The sequence below is a fragment of the Eubalaena glacialis genome, chromosome 17 (assembly GCF_028564815.1).
Source record: "Eubalaena glacialis isolate mEubGla1 chromosome 17, mEubGla1.1.hap2.+ XY, whole genome shotgun sequence".
NCBI lineage: Eukaryota > Metazoa > Chordata > Mammalia > Artiodactyla > Balaenidae > Eubalaena > Eubalaena glacialis.
Window position 1 is genome coordinate 8,367,501 of NC_083732.1, and position 16,779 is coordinate 8,384,279.

General features: G+C 46.1%; 1 protein-coding gene across 5 annotated transcripts in view; it reads left to right on the top strand.

Annotated features, from left to right (window-relative positions):
* Window positions 1-14,391, top strand: part of CHD7 (chromodomain helicase DNA binding protein 7) — a 177,609-nt gene extending 163,218 nt beyond the window's left edge. For 2 of the 5 annotated variants that reach the window (XM_061172013.1, XM_061172014.1), the window contains exons 27-37: window positions 111-183; window positions 344-401; window positions 1,100-1,328; window positions 1,552-2,507; window positions 3,263-3,423; window positions 5,574-5,801; window positions 6,030-6,473; window positions 9,505-9,726; window positions 10,780-10,920; window positions 11,131-11,235; window positions 12,547-14,391. In XM_061172013.1, coding sequence (XP_061027996.1) covers window positions 111-183; window positions 344-401; window positions 1,100-1,328; window positions 1,552-2,507; window positions 3,263-3,423; window positions 5,574-5,801; window positions 6,030-6,473; window positions 9,505-9,726; window positions 10,780-10,920; window positions 11,131-11,235; window positions 12,547-13,497 — 3,568 coding nt within the window. In that variant the 3' untranslated portion in view covers window positions 13,498-14,391. The remainder of the gene's footprint in view (window positions 1-110; window positions 184-343; window positions 402-1,099; window positions 1,329-1,551; window positions 2,508-3,262; window positions 3,424-5,573; window positions 5,802-6,029; window positions 6,474-9,504; window positions 9,727-10,779; window positions 10,921-11,130; window positions 11,236-12,546) is intronic. The other 3 variants (XM_061172015.1, XM_061172017.1, XM_061172016.1) reach the window with 3 other exon arrangements.
* The last annotated feature ends 2,388 nt before the right edge of the window (window positions 14,392-16,779 follow it).

Here is a 16,779-nt window from a genome sequence, read left to right on the forward strand (position 1 = left end):
GCTTTGGATGTCAGACTCAGAATTCAAAGTAGCATCAGGCGGGTTGTTACTCTTTCCTTCAGTCTCTTGCTAATCAGTGTGATTTAAACATTTTTTAAAATTTTACATAGGGGAGAATTTGATAGAGAAGATGAAGACCCAGAATATAAACCAACCAGAACGCCGTTCAAGGATGAAATAGATGTAAGAACTTGAGTACATTGATCTTTCACGACACCAGTAAAATATTATATGCTCATATAAGACTTGTTAAACTTTATAGATAATGGCCTTTTCTTTAAAAGATAAAAGCAAAATAAAACCCCAAATTAAAATAATTTCTCTTTCTCGCTTTGCTTTTGAGGAATTTGCAAATTCTCCTCCAGAAGATAAGGAAGAACCCATGGAAATACGCGGCCCAGGTATGACTCCCTGAAAGCCGGGGGGAGCAGGGCTGAAGAGTGGGGTGCAGGCCTTGCCTTGCGGCTGGACTGCTGCCGCTTCACCACGGCGGTATCTTCAAGTGCCGCTTCATCTATGCTGACTCATCTCTTTTGTGAAGGATTCTAATGCCTGTTTATTCTCGGTTTTTCATTCTGTTGAATTTCTTTGATAAAATAACTATTTTTTGGATTAAGATAATTGACATATTTATGTTTCAAATCAGGTAGTGAAAACTTTTAAGCATCTTTAGAAATACAGCTCTTAAAAACAGGGCATTTGTTAAGTATCTGAAATATTGCCAGTTCATTGAGACACTACTACCCTTTTTTCCTAACGTAAGATCATTAACTAACAATTATGTGATTGTTTTTTACGTTCAAGATTATCACATTACAGGAGAGCACCCTTATCCTGTAGTTTGCGGCACAAAGTATGTTTCTTTATGTAGGATTGACGTATGACCTTGGTTTTTTTCCCCCTAAGGAGCTGAGAAAGAAATGGTTTACAAGTTCCACACTAACATCACTCCTTATTTATATTTTAAAAATGAGAGCACTACGATGCCCTTTCCCACGCTGCCATTTGAATGTTAGCGAGTCATCTCGTTTTGCTGGGAAACCCCGTGTATGGCGAGGTTGTGGCTACACATTTAGACATCTTCTCTTCGATTCCCCAGGCAAGCACAGCGAGGGCAGCGCTGAGTTAGGCCAGCTCTACTGGCCCAATACCTCGACCCTGACCACCCGTCTGCGCAGGCTCATTACCGCCTATCAGCGCAGCTATAAAAGGCAGCAGATGAGGCAGGAGGCCCTGATGAAGACCGACCGGCGGAGACGGCGGCCCCGGGAGGAAGTGCGGGCCCTGGAAGCTGAAAGGGAGGCTATCATATCGGAGAAACGGCAGAAGTGAGTTTCCGAGGGTTTACCATCGCCTGGTACCTTGCCCTCTCCTCCGCTCTTCTCCACCCGCGGGAGGCAGGCATCGCAGGCAAGATAACCGCCGTCAAAGCGGCCCCCCCAGAAAGAGACAAGCCCTGTGAAATAAGTTCAGGGCAAACGAGGAAAAGCCGTAATAAACGTGAAGCCTTTTTACGCAGCCCGAGTCTGGCTAACGTCTCCTTTCTGACAGGTGGACGAGACGGGAAGAGGCAGACTTTTACCGCGTGGTGTCCACGTTTGGGGTTATTTTTGACCCGGCGAAACAGCAGTTTGACTGGAACCAATTCCGAGCCTTTGCCAGGCTTGACAAGAAGTCCGATGAGAGTCTGGAGAAGTACTTCAGCTGCTTCGTGGCCATGTGCCGGCGGGTGTGTCGCGTGCCCGCCAAGCCAGATGGCGGTAGGTTCGCCGGGCACGGAACAGCGGGGCGGGGGCGGGGCGGGCGCCCTCGGGTGACACGCGCTCCCCCTGCCGCAGAGCCGCCCGACCTGCCCTCGGCGATCGAGCCCATCACGGAGGAGCGCGCCTCGCGCACCCTGTACCGCATCGAGCTGCTGCGGAAGATCCGCGAGCAGGTGCTGCGCCACCCGCAGCTGGCCGAGCGGCTCCGGCTCTGCCAGCCCAGCCTGGACCTGCCCGAGTGGTGGGAGTGCGGCAGGCACGACCGGGACCTGCTGGTGGGTGCCGCCAAGCACGGGGTCAGCCGCACGGACTACCACATCCTCAACGACCCCGAGCTCTCCTTCCTGGACGCGCACAAAACCTTCGCCCAGACCCGAGGGGCGGCCGGCGCCCCGGCCCTGAGCGCGCTGGCCCTGGGCTTTGGCCAGACGCCCGCCGCCGCCGCCGCCGCCGCCGCCCCCGCTGCCGCCCCGGGCCAGGAGGAGAAGGCGGGAGGGGCCGAGGCCAAGGCCAGGGAGGTGGGGGAGGCCGAGGTGAAGGAGGAGGAGGAGGAGGCCGAGGGCGGCAGGAAGGACCGGAAGCAGGACCGCGAGGCCGAGCCCGGCGCCGGGAAGAGCGAGCCGAGAGCGGTGGAGGTCGGTGCGGACACGGGGCCCAAGTCCATTTCAGAAAAGGGTTCCGAGGAGGACGAAGAGGAAAAGCTGGAGGACGATGACAAGTCGGAAGAGTCTTCCCAGCCCGAAGGTAACTCCTGGCCCTTCCGGCCTCTCCTGACCTCATCCCCGCAGGTGTCTTCCTGTCATGTGACCAGTGCTTTTTTGGGGGGTCGTTTTAAAGGTAATGAGTGTACATTTCCTTCTGTGAAGAAATAGTGTCACGTCATGCCTAGATGTACGTTTTGCTCTGATACAATGTGTAAGCATGCTATTTCGAACGACTTAACTTCTCAGAAGGAGGGTTTTACAGACACTTAACAATTTTAAAACAAATGATGCTTTATTTTTCATTCCGAAGTAAAGGGTGGGAGTAGAATCTGGGAAGAACCAGTTCTCTTCCTAAGTCCCAGGTAGGTTGCCGTACCTACCACGAAGGAAAAATGAAGCGCCGCGTTGTACTTTTCTGCCAGAGCTGCGGCTCAGAACAGTGGCCAACGCATTAGACCTTTTCCTGGTGGAGGAACAGAGGCCCTGCCGGGTCAGAGGCTTGGCTGTCATTCAGCCTCCTGCGAGACTTGTTCGCAGGATGCCTGACGACTAGTGATGTAACGTCCCTAAGCCTCTACTTCCTCATATGTAAAACAGGAATAACACCATCTACGTAAAAGGGCCCTTGCAAGCTTTAAGCAACAAGATTTGTAACATGCCTAATACCACTGTAGCCGTAGTAGGTACTCGATAAAATGGAGCTCATCAGCATTCAGATATTAAATCATGTCTTTTCTACACTCCCTTTTCCGCGATATGCTGGTTGTGAGTGATGCACATTAACTCATTTCTCAGCAGGAACTGTCTCGAGAGGGAAGAATTTTGATGAAGAGAGCAATGCTTCCATGAGCACTGCTAGGGATGAGACCCGAGACGGATTCTACATGGAGGATGGAGATCCGTCCGTAGCTCAGCTCCTTCATGAAAGAACGTTTGCCTTCTCATTTTGGCCTAAGGTTGGTGGGGTTTTGTTGTTGTTGTTGTTTTGGTGACCAAAAAAGAATAGGGTGGAGGAAATCATTCTAGCTTTGATTTTTCAACTAATTTTAAGGTAAACTCTGACACAGTGTATGAAGATTGTAGATTTTTCTTGTGTTTTTAAAAGAATGATCTGGGAAAGCCCAAAGAAAAAATTCTGTGGAATACTTTTTTACTAGGATAGGAAAGGTGCCAGGAAGCAAAGCGAATAAGAAAAAAGAACTATTTATAAGGATCTTTGGTTCCTCGCGGTTTTTTAGATTATTTGTCTAGTACAGTCTATGGATTATTGTTTCAAAAGACTCACCCATCTGACAAATAAAATGTGTGAATGTTTTTTAAAAAGAATTTTTTGTTGTGGTAAAAAACACATACCATGAAATTTACAATCTTGACTGTTTGTAAGTGTGTAGTTGGGTAGAGTTAAATATTTTCAGGTTGTTGTAAAAGAGACCCCCAGGACTTTTTTTATCTTGCAAGACTGAAACTCCTTCCCTGTAGATCAACTCCCCTGCCCCACTGCCCCTAGATAACTACTATTCTACTTTGTTTCTGTGAACTTGACTACTTTAGCTTAGATATCTCATATAAGTGGAATCATACAGTACTAGTTCTTTTGTGACTGGCTTATTTCACTTAGTGTAATGTCTTCAAGGTCCCTCTGTGTCAAAGCATGTAACAGGATTTCTTTCTGCTTTAAGGCTGAATAATATTCTATCGTGTGTATATACCACATTTTCTTTATCCATTCATCCATCATTGGGACATTTGGGTACCTTCCTCCTCTTGGCTTATTATGGTACTACTGTAAATGTGAATGTACTAATATCTCTTTGAGACCCTGCTTTCATTTCTTTTGGAAACATACCCATAAGTAGTATTGCTGGATCATGTGATGGTTCTATTTTTAATTTTGGGGGGAACATCTGTACTGTTTTCCATAGCCATTGTACCATTTTGTAATCCCAACAACAATGCCCGAGGGAACCTGTGTGGTCTTTAAAACTGTGTGTTTTGGTTTTTTTTTAAATCCTGAAGCAGAACTTTCAGATTTAAGACAACTTTATACATTTGGAACCCTGTAGTCTTCTGAACTGCGGAGAGGGTGGGCGTTGACCCATTTGCTCGAATACATTATGAGATAATTCCAAATGTAGTTATCTATAACCAAAAGCAAAGTAGAAATTACTTTTTTGGCTAACTGGCATAATTTTATAATAAATTCCTATGTAATTTGGGTCTGTTTCTCAGGGTGGGGAGATAATCATCCTAATCACCCTAACAGGGCTGTCTGGTTTAAAACAAACAACACAAAAAAGGCTTCCGTTGACTCATCCCCAGGCTGCTCTCCCATAGTGTTAATTGTGAAAGAGACAATGTGAAATTTTTAACTGAAGAGTGTACTATCGGAGATTTTTTTTTTCCTCTGTATGCTCCCTTATTTTCCCCGTTTTGCTAGTCTCCCTTATTGAGTTGAGACAGCAGCTTCCCAGGTAAGCCGAAAGGTCTATAGTAGCAGGCTTTTAATCTATGGAAACTGGGTCTAAGAGCTGTAATTAGAAATTTTTAAAGTACACGCTTCAATGAAACTTGAAGTGATAATAGGTGGGAGATGCAAATTGACACTCATTAGGTGTTCCTAGGTTGGTGCCCATTCGTAATGCTGAACTTTATTAATAGTGACGCTAATGATGTCCCACTTCCTGGGACAGGCTGTGGTCCAGCCTGGGGACTGAAGCAGCAGAGTGTCGAGAAGCTGACTGCAGGCTTCCATTGTCACCTGCTGACGTGCACCAACAATCTTTAGCCTGCGCAACAGTTACTTGTAAAACATGGGGACATTTTAGAGGTTATGTAACGTCCTCTCGTTTATGTGATGCATTGTTCATAATTGAAAAATGCTGCGCCTTATGTGTTGTGGCCACCTTCAGACCTCACACCAGAGTAAAGTGGTTCTGGTGGGTTTGGTTTATTTCCATGCTTGTTTGCTTTTTGTTTACTTTTGCTTTTCGCCCGCCCGTCTGCTTTTAAGCCTTTTCTGCTCTTCAGCATCTCAGTGGATGTATTTATCTCGTAATTTTCACCAGGTCTTTGTTACAGTTTCGTGTGGCTTTTCTTCTCCCTCCAGGATCGAGTAATGATAAACCGATTAGACAACATCTGTGAAGCAGTGTTGAAAGGCAAATGGCCGGTAAATAGGCGCCAGATGTTTGATTTCCAGGGCCTCATCCCCGGCTACACGCCCCCCACTGCCGACAGTCCCCTGCAGAAGAGGAGCCTGGCCGAGCTCTCCATGGTGGGCCAGGCGAGCGTCAGCGGCAGCGAGGACCTCACCACTTCCCCTCAGTTGTCCAAGGTCAGTTAGAGCGCTTTGCTGGTGCCGCTTAAAGATGAGCTCCCTTGACTCAGTGTGGAAGCTCGTGTTCACTGGTCCTACCGAGAAATAAGAAGGCTGCTGTTTCCTCAGCTCCGTTCAGCAGCCTCGGATGTTTGATTCCTTAAGCATCTCGTGCCTGGTTTCCGCGAGCCAGCCCGTGCAGCAGGGGCAGTTTTGGCTCACTCTTGTGTTGGGATTTCTCCACAGGAAGACGCCCTCAACCTCTCCGTCCCTCGCCAGCGGAGGAGGAGGAGGAGAAAGATCGAAATCGAGGCCGAAAGAGCTGCCAAGCGGCGAAACCTCATGGAGATGGTTGCCCAGCTGCGGGAGAATCAGGTGGTCTCAGAAAACGGACAAGAGAAAGTTGTCGATTTATCGAAGGCCTCGAGAGAGGCAGCAAGCTCTACCTCAAGTTTCTCATCTCTGACTTCAAAGTTTATCTTGCCTGACGTCTCGGCGCCCATGTCTGCTGCCTTTAAGACTCAGGTGGAGCTGCTCCAGGCAGGCCTGTCCCGCACGCCCGCCAGGCGGCTGCTCAACGGCTCCCTCGCGGACGGAGAGCCTCCCATGAAGAGGAGGCGGGGAAGGAGGAAAAACGTGGAGGGCCTCGACCTGCTGTTCATGAGCCACAAACGGACGTCATTGAGTGCAGTAAGTCCAGGGCTGGCTCCCCCCGCGTGCCCGCGCTGGCGGCCCGGGCCCCGGCTCTGCTGCCCACTCCGGGGCGCGACAGCCGGCCCCTTCCGCTAAAGAAGGAGTCGCGACGGACAGAGTCGTGGTTCTGAGCCGGAAACCTGTGTTGAGCGTTGACGCAGATCACTCGGCCTGAACCATGGGTAGCTTGAGGATTTATTCTTCCCAAGATCCTAATATATTGATCACTCTCGGAAGACTAGCCCAAAACAAAAACATGCTCTTCTGAGCCTGTAATCGTTACCTCTGAACCCTCAAGGTGGAAAAAGCTTCTGCTCTTAAAAAGTATCCATCTGTTTGGGGCCTGGCGTTTATTAGATTTGTTCAGTTTCAGACTTAAGATTTGTGTTCGCATGCAAAGCTAGTGATTGCAAATTCTCTTGCCTCCGGAAGCAGATATTTTAAAAATCTCAACTGAATTGAGGTCTGTGCTAGCTTAGGTTTGCAAGAAATATGTGTGTCAGTGGATTTTGTCATTTTCTTCTTCAATTCAAAGGAAATGAGTGCAGTGTAATCAAAATAACTCTCTTCCTTAATCCGCTTCAACCACTCACCTAAACAAGTGCCGCCCAACTAACGATGAGGTTTTACCCCAGAGAACCCGATTACACGAAGTCTTTTTAAAGCACTAAAATTGGTACAAGGTACTGTAAGCCTTTGGATGTGAAACCCGAATCAGCACAGAGGTGCTGGAGCTCGTGCCCGAGGAGATGGGATGCCCGCAGCAGGCCCATCCCCTGGGCGGCGGGACACAGTTTGGGAAACACCGAGGGGAGACGTTTGTTTCAATATGTTTTTCCTTATTTCATTCCTATTATTATTTCCCCATTTTTTATTTCTTGAATTTAGAGGAAACTTAATAAAAGAGTAGGGAAGGCGTGGTCAAGTTAGAGTCTCGAAGTGACAAAATAGCCTTCACTGAAACTTGCCCCCTAGTGGGGTCTGATTAAACCAGAAGCATCCGGGTGGTTAAAAGGTGATTTTCAAAACTCATTACGAATGTACCAGTGGTAGTAATGGTCATTTTTGTTGATCATCTGACTGCTTCTAGAATCTTGAAAAATACACCTCACAGTGGATCAGCTGTGATTGTTTTTTCCCTAAGTTAAAACGCCATTTCTAGGTGTGTGGTCCCCAAAGTGGCATCGCCAGCCATTTGCTTCCTGCTGGGAACCACCCTGATGCTTTGATAGGTTTTGTTCACTGAACAAACATCAACAAATCGGGAGTTTCTGCAGCTCACACACGGCGTTTACTGTCTTTCAATTTGAATCTCACGTATGTCTGTGGACCCAGCGTCAGGGATTAACAGTCAGTGCGACCAAGTGCTGTTTCCTATTGTAGTTATACACCCTGTATTAAACTTATGGCTGACTTTATTCATTCACATATTTTAAGCTGTCCCTAGGAATTTATTGTTTTTTTCCCTAAAGTCATATTTAGCAACCTGGCTCAAAACTCCTAACAGATGTTAAGAGAATGTATTTTTATTTTTATTATTTTAATTTTTTTTTTTTTTTTTAACTCCTAACTGTTGGAATTTGGGAATTCCTCATTTGGTATTATAGAGGGTTATGTGCGTACACATAAAATACAAGGAGAATACTGATTGGTCTGTAAATAAACTGAGTAGTGAAGAGGTATAGAGGTCGGCAAGGTTACTTGTGTGGAACAAGACAGATCCCAACATCTTGTGTTGTGTTAGCATTCAAACTGGAGACCACTGTGCAGCCATGAAAAGTAAGTAAGTTGTGAGAGCCAACCCCGCCCTGTGCCAGGCACGGGGATGCGAAGAATAAAGGCCCGACGGGTGCTTGCACCAGAGAACTCAGTGTAGAAGATGGGTGACAGATAAATAACAACATATCACTGTTGTGAGAAGTCCCTGGGGTACTTTGAAAACCCAAAGGAAGAATGGGACTGGAGGAGGAGGATATGAGGAGAAACAGACGGGGAAGTTTCCCTGGAGTTGGTCATACCTCGGTGAAAATTTGAAGGTGGTATGGGGGTAAGTCATTTGAAAAGAGGGGGCGGGGAGAGCATGTGCAAAGGGACTGAGGCCAGAGAGAGCCTATCATGTCTGGTGAACTGAAAGTTACTGGCCAGGGAATTTGGTGAGGAGGCAGCTTCAGCAGAGATGACCTTGGCGACAAGGTAGGATGCAAATCACAGAGGGCTGTGATTGCTATGCTAAAGAACTTGGATTTTATCCTGAAAGTGATGCGGATTCAGCTATCAAAATAGCTTAAACAGGGTAGTGATGTAACATGATTTTTGAGCAGAGTGGAGGTTGGATTAAAGAAGGGTGGAACTAGAATCAGGTGGGCCGTTGAGGAGTAATGCAGTGATACAGGTGGTCAGTGACAGAGACCTGAGCCAAAGTGGGAACAGTAGGGAAGGACAGATGGGCCTCACTGAAGATGTCTGCAGGTTGAAATAACAGAGTTTGAGGACCAGTGGCTGGGCGATGGTAGAGTGTCAACTCTAACTCAACTTCAGTTAGAGTTGATCTTTCCAGTGTTGCCACACACGCCTAATATGAACTATTGTACTACTGACAAAAGTGTACTGATCACAGAGTGCCAAAAAGCTAGGTATAAACTGGCTTTTGGAACATTCCTCTAATTATAATTTCTTGAATGATGCTATCCAGGGATCCCCAAAAGAGATTGAGAGGCTACCTTTCATGCATATCGGGCTCAGACTCCACTGCCTGTGTCATGCTCCTAGTGGCTTGCCTAAGATCTCAAACGTGGAGCGGTGATGGACTGTGAAATTTCTACCCCATCACTAATTCTACAGTGTGAAGAATGATACACGTTCCATCTTCTCATTTAATAGCTGTTCCCAAACTGCCATTGTTTCAAGTAACTTTCTTCCCCTTTATGATCGGAGATCCATTATGCTAGGCTAGCGTCTCCTCGGGCTAGGATGTTGTCAGGATCTCTCTCTTCATGTGAGAATTCCGACCATTGTCAACTTTCTGCAGGAGGATGCTGAGGTGACCAAAGCTTTTGAAGAAGATATAGAGACCCCACCTACAAGAAACATTCCTTCTCCTGGACAGCTGGACCCAGACACGCGGATCCCTGTTATAAATCTCGAAGATGGGACTAGGCTGGTGGGGGAAGAAGCTCCTAAAAATAAGGACTTAGTTGAATGGCTGAAGCTGCATCCCACTTACACTGTTGATATGCCAAGTTACGTACCAGTGAGTATCACAGAGTGTAGAGTTGGGAGGGTTCTTGCTCAGTCAGTCCATTTCCTTCTCCCATGCGACGGAGAAATCCCTGGTCCCTCTGCCTTTCGCTTGACTGTCTCGTCATCTCGGACGTTTCCCAGCTTTTGTCACTGTATATTCTACGTTAGAGAAACTAGCTTCAGGTCTGTCCTACGTGAAGGGCAGCCTTGTAGTTATTTGAAGACACCTAGTATGCATTTCCTTGCTTTTTCCTTCTCCCACCAAATAGATGTGATTTTTTTCTGTTACTCTTCACATGGCATGGTTTCCAGGGCGGTCTCGTTATTGGGAAAACACTCCCCAACGTGCTCTAATTGGTCTCTGGACTGGGTCTGCCCAGCACAGAATATTAGGAAGCTGTTACTGCAGAGATCTGAGCCCCTAACACAGCCCAAGACTTTATTAGCTTCTTTCTTAAACAACTAACACTCATGCCGTTTATTAAACATGAGACAGGATCTCCAGATGATTTGTCACTTAAACTGCTTGCTAGCTAGTTGTGCAGATGTTTTACGTCCTATAACTTATGTGATTGAATTTTTAAAAACTTAAGTGTAGGAGTTTACATTTTATCTTGTTGAGTTCCTGCCACTCAGAATGCACCCTCCTGCAAAGGCTCTTTTATCCCTTGGGTTGTTTCTTCTCATGTACAGTCGCATGTCGTAGATGTGAGATCACCTCTGTATCCACTCAAGTCTCTGAGTAGAGATTAGCAGAGGTACCAGACATAGTTTCCTTTTCAAATACCATGACTCGGTTAAACATTTGAAGAAAAGATTTTAAGCAAGTTATTGAGAGATAAAAGGAAAACCGTCTTCTCCGCTTCTAAGTTTGTTCCTTAAGTAAAGGAAGAAGAGAATAGTCTTTCCTTTCAAAGGAAACTATGGTTTCTAATAATTAAAATGATTCTTGAAACTTCCATAGTAATTGAAAATGGCTTGACTGTTCTGTTTGTCATTTATATAGGAAAGAATAAGTACTAAGTACAATTTCACTATGTTTTTTGTTTTTGTTTTTTTGCAGAAGAATGCAGATGTGCTGTTTTCCTCATTTCAGAAACCGAAACAGAAACGACACAGATGTCGAAACCCTAATAAATTGGATATAAACACTTTGACAGGAGAAGAAAGGGTGCCTGTTGTCAATAAACGAAATGGGAAGAAGGTAAACATTGGAAAAGGGAATTGATCTCTATGTGATTTCTTTTCCCAGAAAGAAGTGTTTTATTCTGACATCTTTTATAGGGGAAAAGAATCATGTTTCTTCCAGAATACATGTATATTTATATGATCTGTGTATGTATATGTGTAGATATACAGATGGGAGGGAAGAATTTGTCTGTTTCTAAATCATTTTCCGAATGCCTCTCCCTAGATGGGTGGAGCTATGGCGCCTCCGATGAAGGATCTACCCCGGTGGCTGGAAGAAAACCCCGAGTTTGCAGTTGCCCCAGACTGGACCGATATAGTCAAGCAGTCTGTAAGTACAGACTCTGCCTTTCTGTCCAGAAAGGTATCTGTACAAAACTGTTTTCCTGAATTTTTCTTTATTTTCTGTGGGCCATTAATTATTCAATGATAACTTATTCTTGGCTTAAAAGAGTTGACATAATGCATCATTTTCATACATCATTAATACATCATCATTCCTTGTATCAGTACGTCATTAATCCACCAAAGTGGATTAATTTGACAGCTCTGATTTAAAGGGATTGTATAGAAATATACATTCACAGTCTTAGAGGCAGACTTGCTCCAGGGAGGAATGCCCCAGGTAAACCTGGTTAACAGCATCTGTGGAATGGAAGTTATGGTGGTTGAGATCCTTAAGATTAACTGTGATTTCTGATTTTAAAATAAACCAATGAAAAAATACAGCAATTCTGCCTAAGCATTAATTTCACTATTTCTTTTTAAAATTAATTTATTTAGAAGTCTTGATTTCTTTTTGTTTGTCTGTTTAAAGTATACAGTAAAAGTGCTTATTTTTCTTTTGGTACACAGTTCTATCAGTCTTCACACATGGATGGTTTCTTGAACGGCCACCATAATCAGAATACAGACAGTTCTGTGACTCGCCCAAATTCCTTTGTATTATTCTCTGTCCCCACCCCTAGCCCAGGGCAACCGCTCGCTGATCTGTTCTCCATCCCTAGAGTTTTGTCTTTTTGAGGATGTCACCTAAACAGAAGCATAAATTACGTACCCTTTTTGAGACGGCTTCCTTCGCTCATCGTATTGAGATTCATCCAAGTGGTTACATGTGTCACAAGTTTCGCTGCCGATCTGGCTCCTGTGTGTGGATGTACCCCTGGGTGTGGTTACCCATCACCCATAGAAGGACATCTGGGCTGTTTTCAGACTTTGACAGTTATGAGTAGAACTGCTATAAACATTCATGTACAGGTTTTTGTGTGAACATGAGTTTTTGTTTCTCCAGGGTAGATCCTAAAATATAACTTTAATTAAACTTTCCATAGTTTTCAACTTCCTTCTGATGTGCTATTTCTCGAGTTAGCTATGGATGCAGATATCTTGACATTTACCTCACCGATAGAGCAGCCTTTAACATTTTTTTTCTGCAATTCAGCATAATTCCGTGAGCTATGTAATGCTAAAAACGAGAAGTTTTGCTTTCCGAGGTCTGATCCTTGAGCTTTTAGAATGGAAATAATTGCTTGTGTACTTCCATTCCGAGTGTCAGTGTTCAGTCCATCACAAAGGCCCGCGTGGAAATGAGGTTTTCTTCCGCAGCTTTGATAGCCCCTGTTTGCCGCTCCCTTCCTTTCAGGGTTTCGTTCCTGAGTCGATGTTTGACCGTCTTCTCACTGGACCCGTGGTGCGGGGAGAGGGGGCGAGCCGGCGGGGACGGAGGCCCAAAAGTGAAATCGCTCGCGCCGCTGCCGCGGCTGCGGCCATGGCCTCCACGTCGGGCATCAACCCCCTGTTGGTGAACAGCCTGTTCGCTGGGATGGACCTGACGAGCCTGCAGAGCCTCCAGAACCTCCAGTCTCTGCAGCTGGCCGGCCTCATGGGCTTCCCTCCGGGACTGGCCACGGCCACGGCCGCCGCCGCCGCCGCCGGAGGCGACGCCAAGAACCCGGCCGCCGTGCTGCCCCTGGTGCTGCCGGGCGTGGCCGGCCTGCCCAGCATGTTCGGGCTGGGCGGGCTGCTCAACACCCCGCTGTCCGCCGCCGCCGCCGCTGCCGCCGCCGCCGCCGGCAACACCGCGGCCGCGGCCGGCCCCGCGGAGCCGGAAGACGGCGCGTGCAAAGCGGAGGAGAAGGGGAACGAGAACGAGGACGAGAACAAGGACTCGGAGAAAAGCACAGACGCCGTTCCGGGCCCGGACTCTGCGAATGGATCTGTTGGTGCTGCTACTGCCCCGGCCGGCCTGCCCTCCAGCCCGCTCGCCTTCAACCCCTTCCTGCTGTCCACCATGGCCCCGGGCCTCTTCTACCCGTCCATGTTTCTACCTCCGGGACTGGGGGGATTGACGCTGCCGGGCTTCCCCGCCTTGGCGGGGCTGCAGAACGCCGTGGGCTCCGGCGACGACAAGGCTCCCGACAAGGCCGAGGGGGGCGCATTTCAGGAAGAGGAGACCCTCGAGGGCAGCGACGCCGAGGAGAGTCTGGACAAGACGGCGGAGTCCTCAGTCTTAGAAGACGAGATAGCACAGGGCGAAGAGCTAGACTCACTCGACGGGGGGGACGAAATAGAAAACAATGAAAATGATGGATAACCAGTACCAGTTCCAGTTAAAGTGTTTAAAACTTTTGACAAGTGGTAGTCCTACTGTTTACACTCACAGTTAATGTTCATACCTAGTTTTATAAGCTGTTCTGTAACATAGTGTAGCAAAAGAAAAAAAAAAGTCCAAGTCATGTTATACAGGTGTGTCAAAAGGTATCTTGGTCATTAAGTATTGTGCAGTGCATTATTTATTATCCCTAGGAGAGATGAAATTTGAGAGATGATCATGTCTTTTTAAGGAAACTTACATAATGCTCTGCTTTTTTTTTTTTCCTTTTCCTTTTCTTTTGGTACCATTGGTATTATAATAAAGAGCAATTTGTAACCAAGTGGCACGAATGGAAGGAAGTGCTGCTCAAAGGAAGTATGAAGTTATATATTTAATTTTTTAATTTTAATTTTTTTGCTGTGAAGGTCAAGATGAAATTTACCATACATATCATCCTTGCTCATTTGTTTCCCTTTTTGACTACACGGGGGGTTCCCACACTTGCGCATCACACACATCCATACACTCTGACAATCTCCACCTTAGTGTGAACGTCTCTGTCCCGAGGCGCAGCAATAATAAGGCAGCTGTTGAATGTGAAGGGTCCCTTTGGAAATTAACCTACTGGGAGGGTTCTTGCCAGACAGAACTGCAGTTCCATTGTCTCGTGGTCTTGTAATGCACTGGTATAAACAAAATAAATAGATGAATAAATAAAGAGTGAGAGAAGAGAGAATCAGGTACCTTTTTTAAATTAAAGGACTTTGTTACTTTAGCCACAAGCTAAAACAGCATTACCTCAGCTCTAAACTAGCCTTGAAGTTTACAGACATGACTTTGTAAATGTATTGTTTTTCTTTGTTGTGATGTCCTTTTATTTTTTTTCTTTGAAAACTGCTATCATGTAAGATAAAATGTAAATTGCTGCCAACTGTAGTAATGATGCTTTTAATAAAAGTGACCCATGATATGCAGAGATGTAATTATAGAATGTAGTAGGGTAGGGGAACTGGTTTCACTCTATTTTTTGTATTTGCAATAGATGCGAATACAGCATTCTGGCCTTTGTACAGTTTTCTTGATATATCCTCCTATACCAGATTAGCTGTTGGTAATATGCTAAACTGATTGTCTTCCGACTAGACTGGAAGAAAAACCTCACATTACCTTGACATAATTCCGCTCCAGATATCTCAACAGAACCACACGCAGAAACCTCCCATTACTCCCTCAGAAGGGCATCCGAGGCTGAGACTTAAAAAACGTGTGCAGCGTCTGATAATGTGGTACACCGAGGAACAAAAGGTCAAAAGAAAAATGAGGCTTTAATAGGCACAATATCTGGGTCATTCATCCTCGTTTAATGGGTAGAAAAACACAATGCCGTGGTGTCAGCAAGGGACGCAAAGGCACTCCGGTGTCCTGAGGACCCAGGCTCGGTGCCAGCGCCACAGAGCCCCACGTGGAACGAGCAGGGACCCCCCCCCCCCCGCAGCAAGCGCAGGCGAGCGCAAGCACGCGCACGCGCACGCACACGCGCACGTGCAGGCACGCACACGCACGGGCTGGGAGCCGCTGGTTCGGGCGCTCCTTTCTGATCTCTGGTGTTTGAGGTAAACTAGAATTTGAGATGCTCTGTTCTCAGCTTGTAATGTCACCTGACCAAACACAAAGCCCCACCATGTCCCTGCAGTTAAAAAAGAGGGGAAGAGAGGGTGAGGGTGGTCTGCGGTGGCTCACACCGCCCCCGGGACGCGCCCAACCCGTCCCCCGCCCGACGTGGCACAAGACAGTCTGTCCGGGTTCCTTTTAGATAATGAGGTTCCGTGAATTCTCATCGTAAGATGAAAATATACTCATGATGATTCTGGAAAAGGAGCTCCGTGAAGCCTCCACCTTAGACGCCCTGTGGTGGCTTCACCGGTCACGTCACCGTGACTCTTCTCTCCTGAAAGTGAGGGCCTGGGTAGTGCGCGGGCAGGAAAGTGCCTTTTGTAAATCAACTATACTTCAATAACAATAATAAATTTAAAAAAAAATTTTTTTAAAGAATAGCTTCTGGAACAGAATTCTTCAAACGTGGAAAATAAGACTAGACTTCCACAAAGTAGAAAGAGCTTAAATATTTAAATAACTGAAAGGCTTTTTAAGCATTAAAATAGGACCTTAGGTAGGGAGAATATGTTTCCTAAAGTGAGTCTTAAAGGGGCTTCTTCTGAAATTCTTTATAGCGTTGGAAGTTTTCCTACGACCTTCTGTAAATAGAGCACACGATGTGACTGTCCCTGTTTAAAGGAAGATGCTGAGAACAATGACGATCTTCAAAGCAGAGGCATCCCTTGCTTGTGGCCAGAAGGAACGCTGACATGATAGGTAGGTCAGCAGCCGGCCCTGAGTCATCTGGGATTTACCTGTGAAGGTGGCTTTAAAGTCATGCAAGTTTCCAAACGCAAAAAGTGCGGGTTTTTTTTTCTAATGGAATTAATTCTTGACGTGAGATCTCGAATTTGCCTAAGTTAAGAAATATTTTAAATTCAGTCTGATCCTTCATAACCGGTGTTCGTCGCGTGCTTGTATAAATTCAGCACTGAGGTGCTCAGTGCTTTCCATGGCGTTGCTCTTTCACCGTCACTTCTCTTCTGTGAGGAAAGTGCTGTTTTCCAGGAGGAAACGTAGAGACTTGGAGACTTTAAGTAACTGGCCAGCAGTAAGTACAGGAGCTGGATCCGAACGCAGGCAGTCTAACATTGGAGCTTCCTTATAGGTTCCTGAAATACTGCACTCTGGTCTCTGAAGTAAAGTAGTTATTTAGTGATGATTTGACGTGTCTAGGGCTTTTGTATTTTTACGTTTCCCCCCCTTACCCCTCCATAAGGGACCTTAAATCTCAGATTGGGAATTAAGAGGCAGTCTATATGAGGCAGAACCTGGAAGAGTGTGAGCTCTGACTAGGGAAACTTGAGTCCCAGTTACCTCATTTAAATTTGGATTTATCTTGCCCCATGAATGTTTCTATTTTATGAAGAAGTCACGTCTTTGGAAAAGATTAATTTAAGCCTCAGAGCTAGCAAATTGCAAACCTGGTATTTCAACTCAGATTGATCTAACTTCTGGGGTATTTCAACCCTAGGCACTTAACCACTGCGCTGGGGTGATTAACATTCATCAACAAACATTTACTGGGTGCTATGTGCTAGGTACTGTTTTAGTGGCAAGAATATAGCGAAAACCAAAAATTGGCTAGGGCCCTGCTGTCATTGGGCTTATATGCTAATAGGAAGA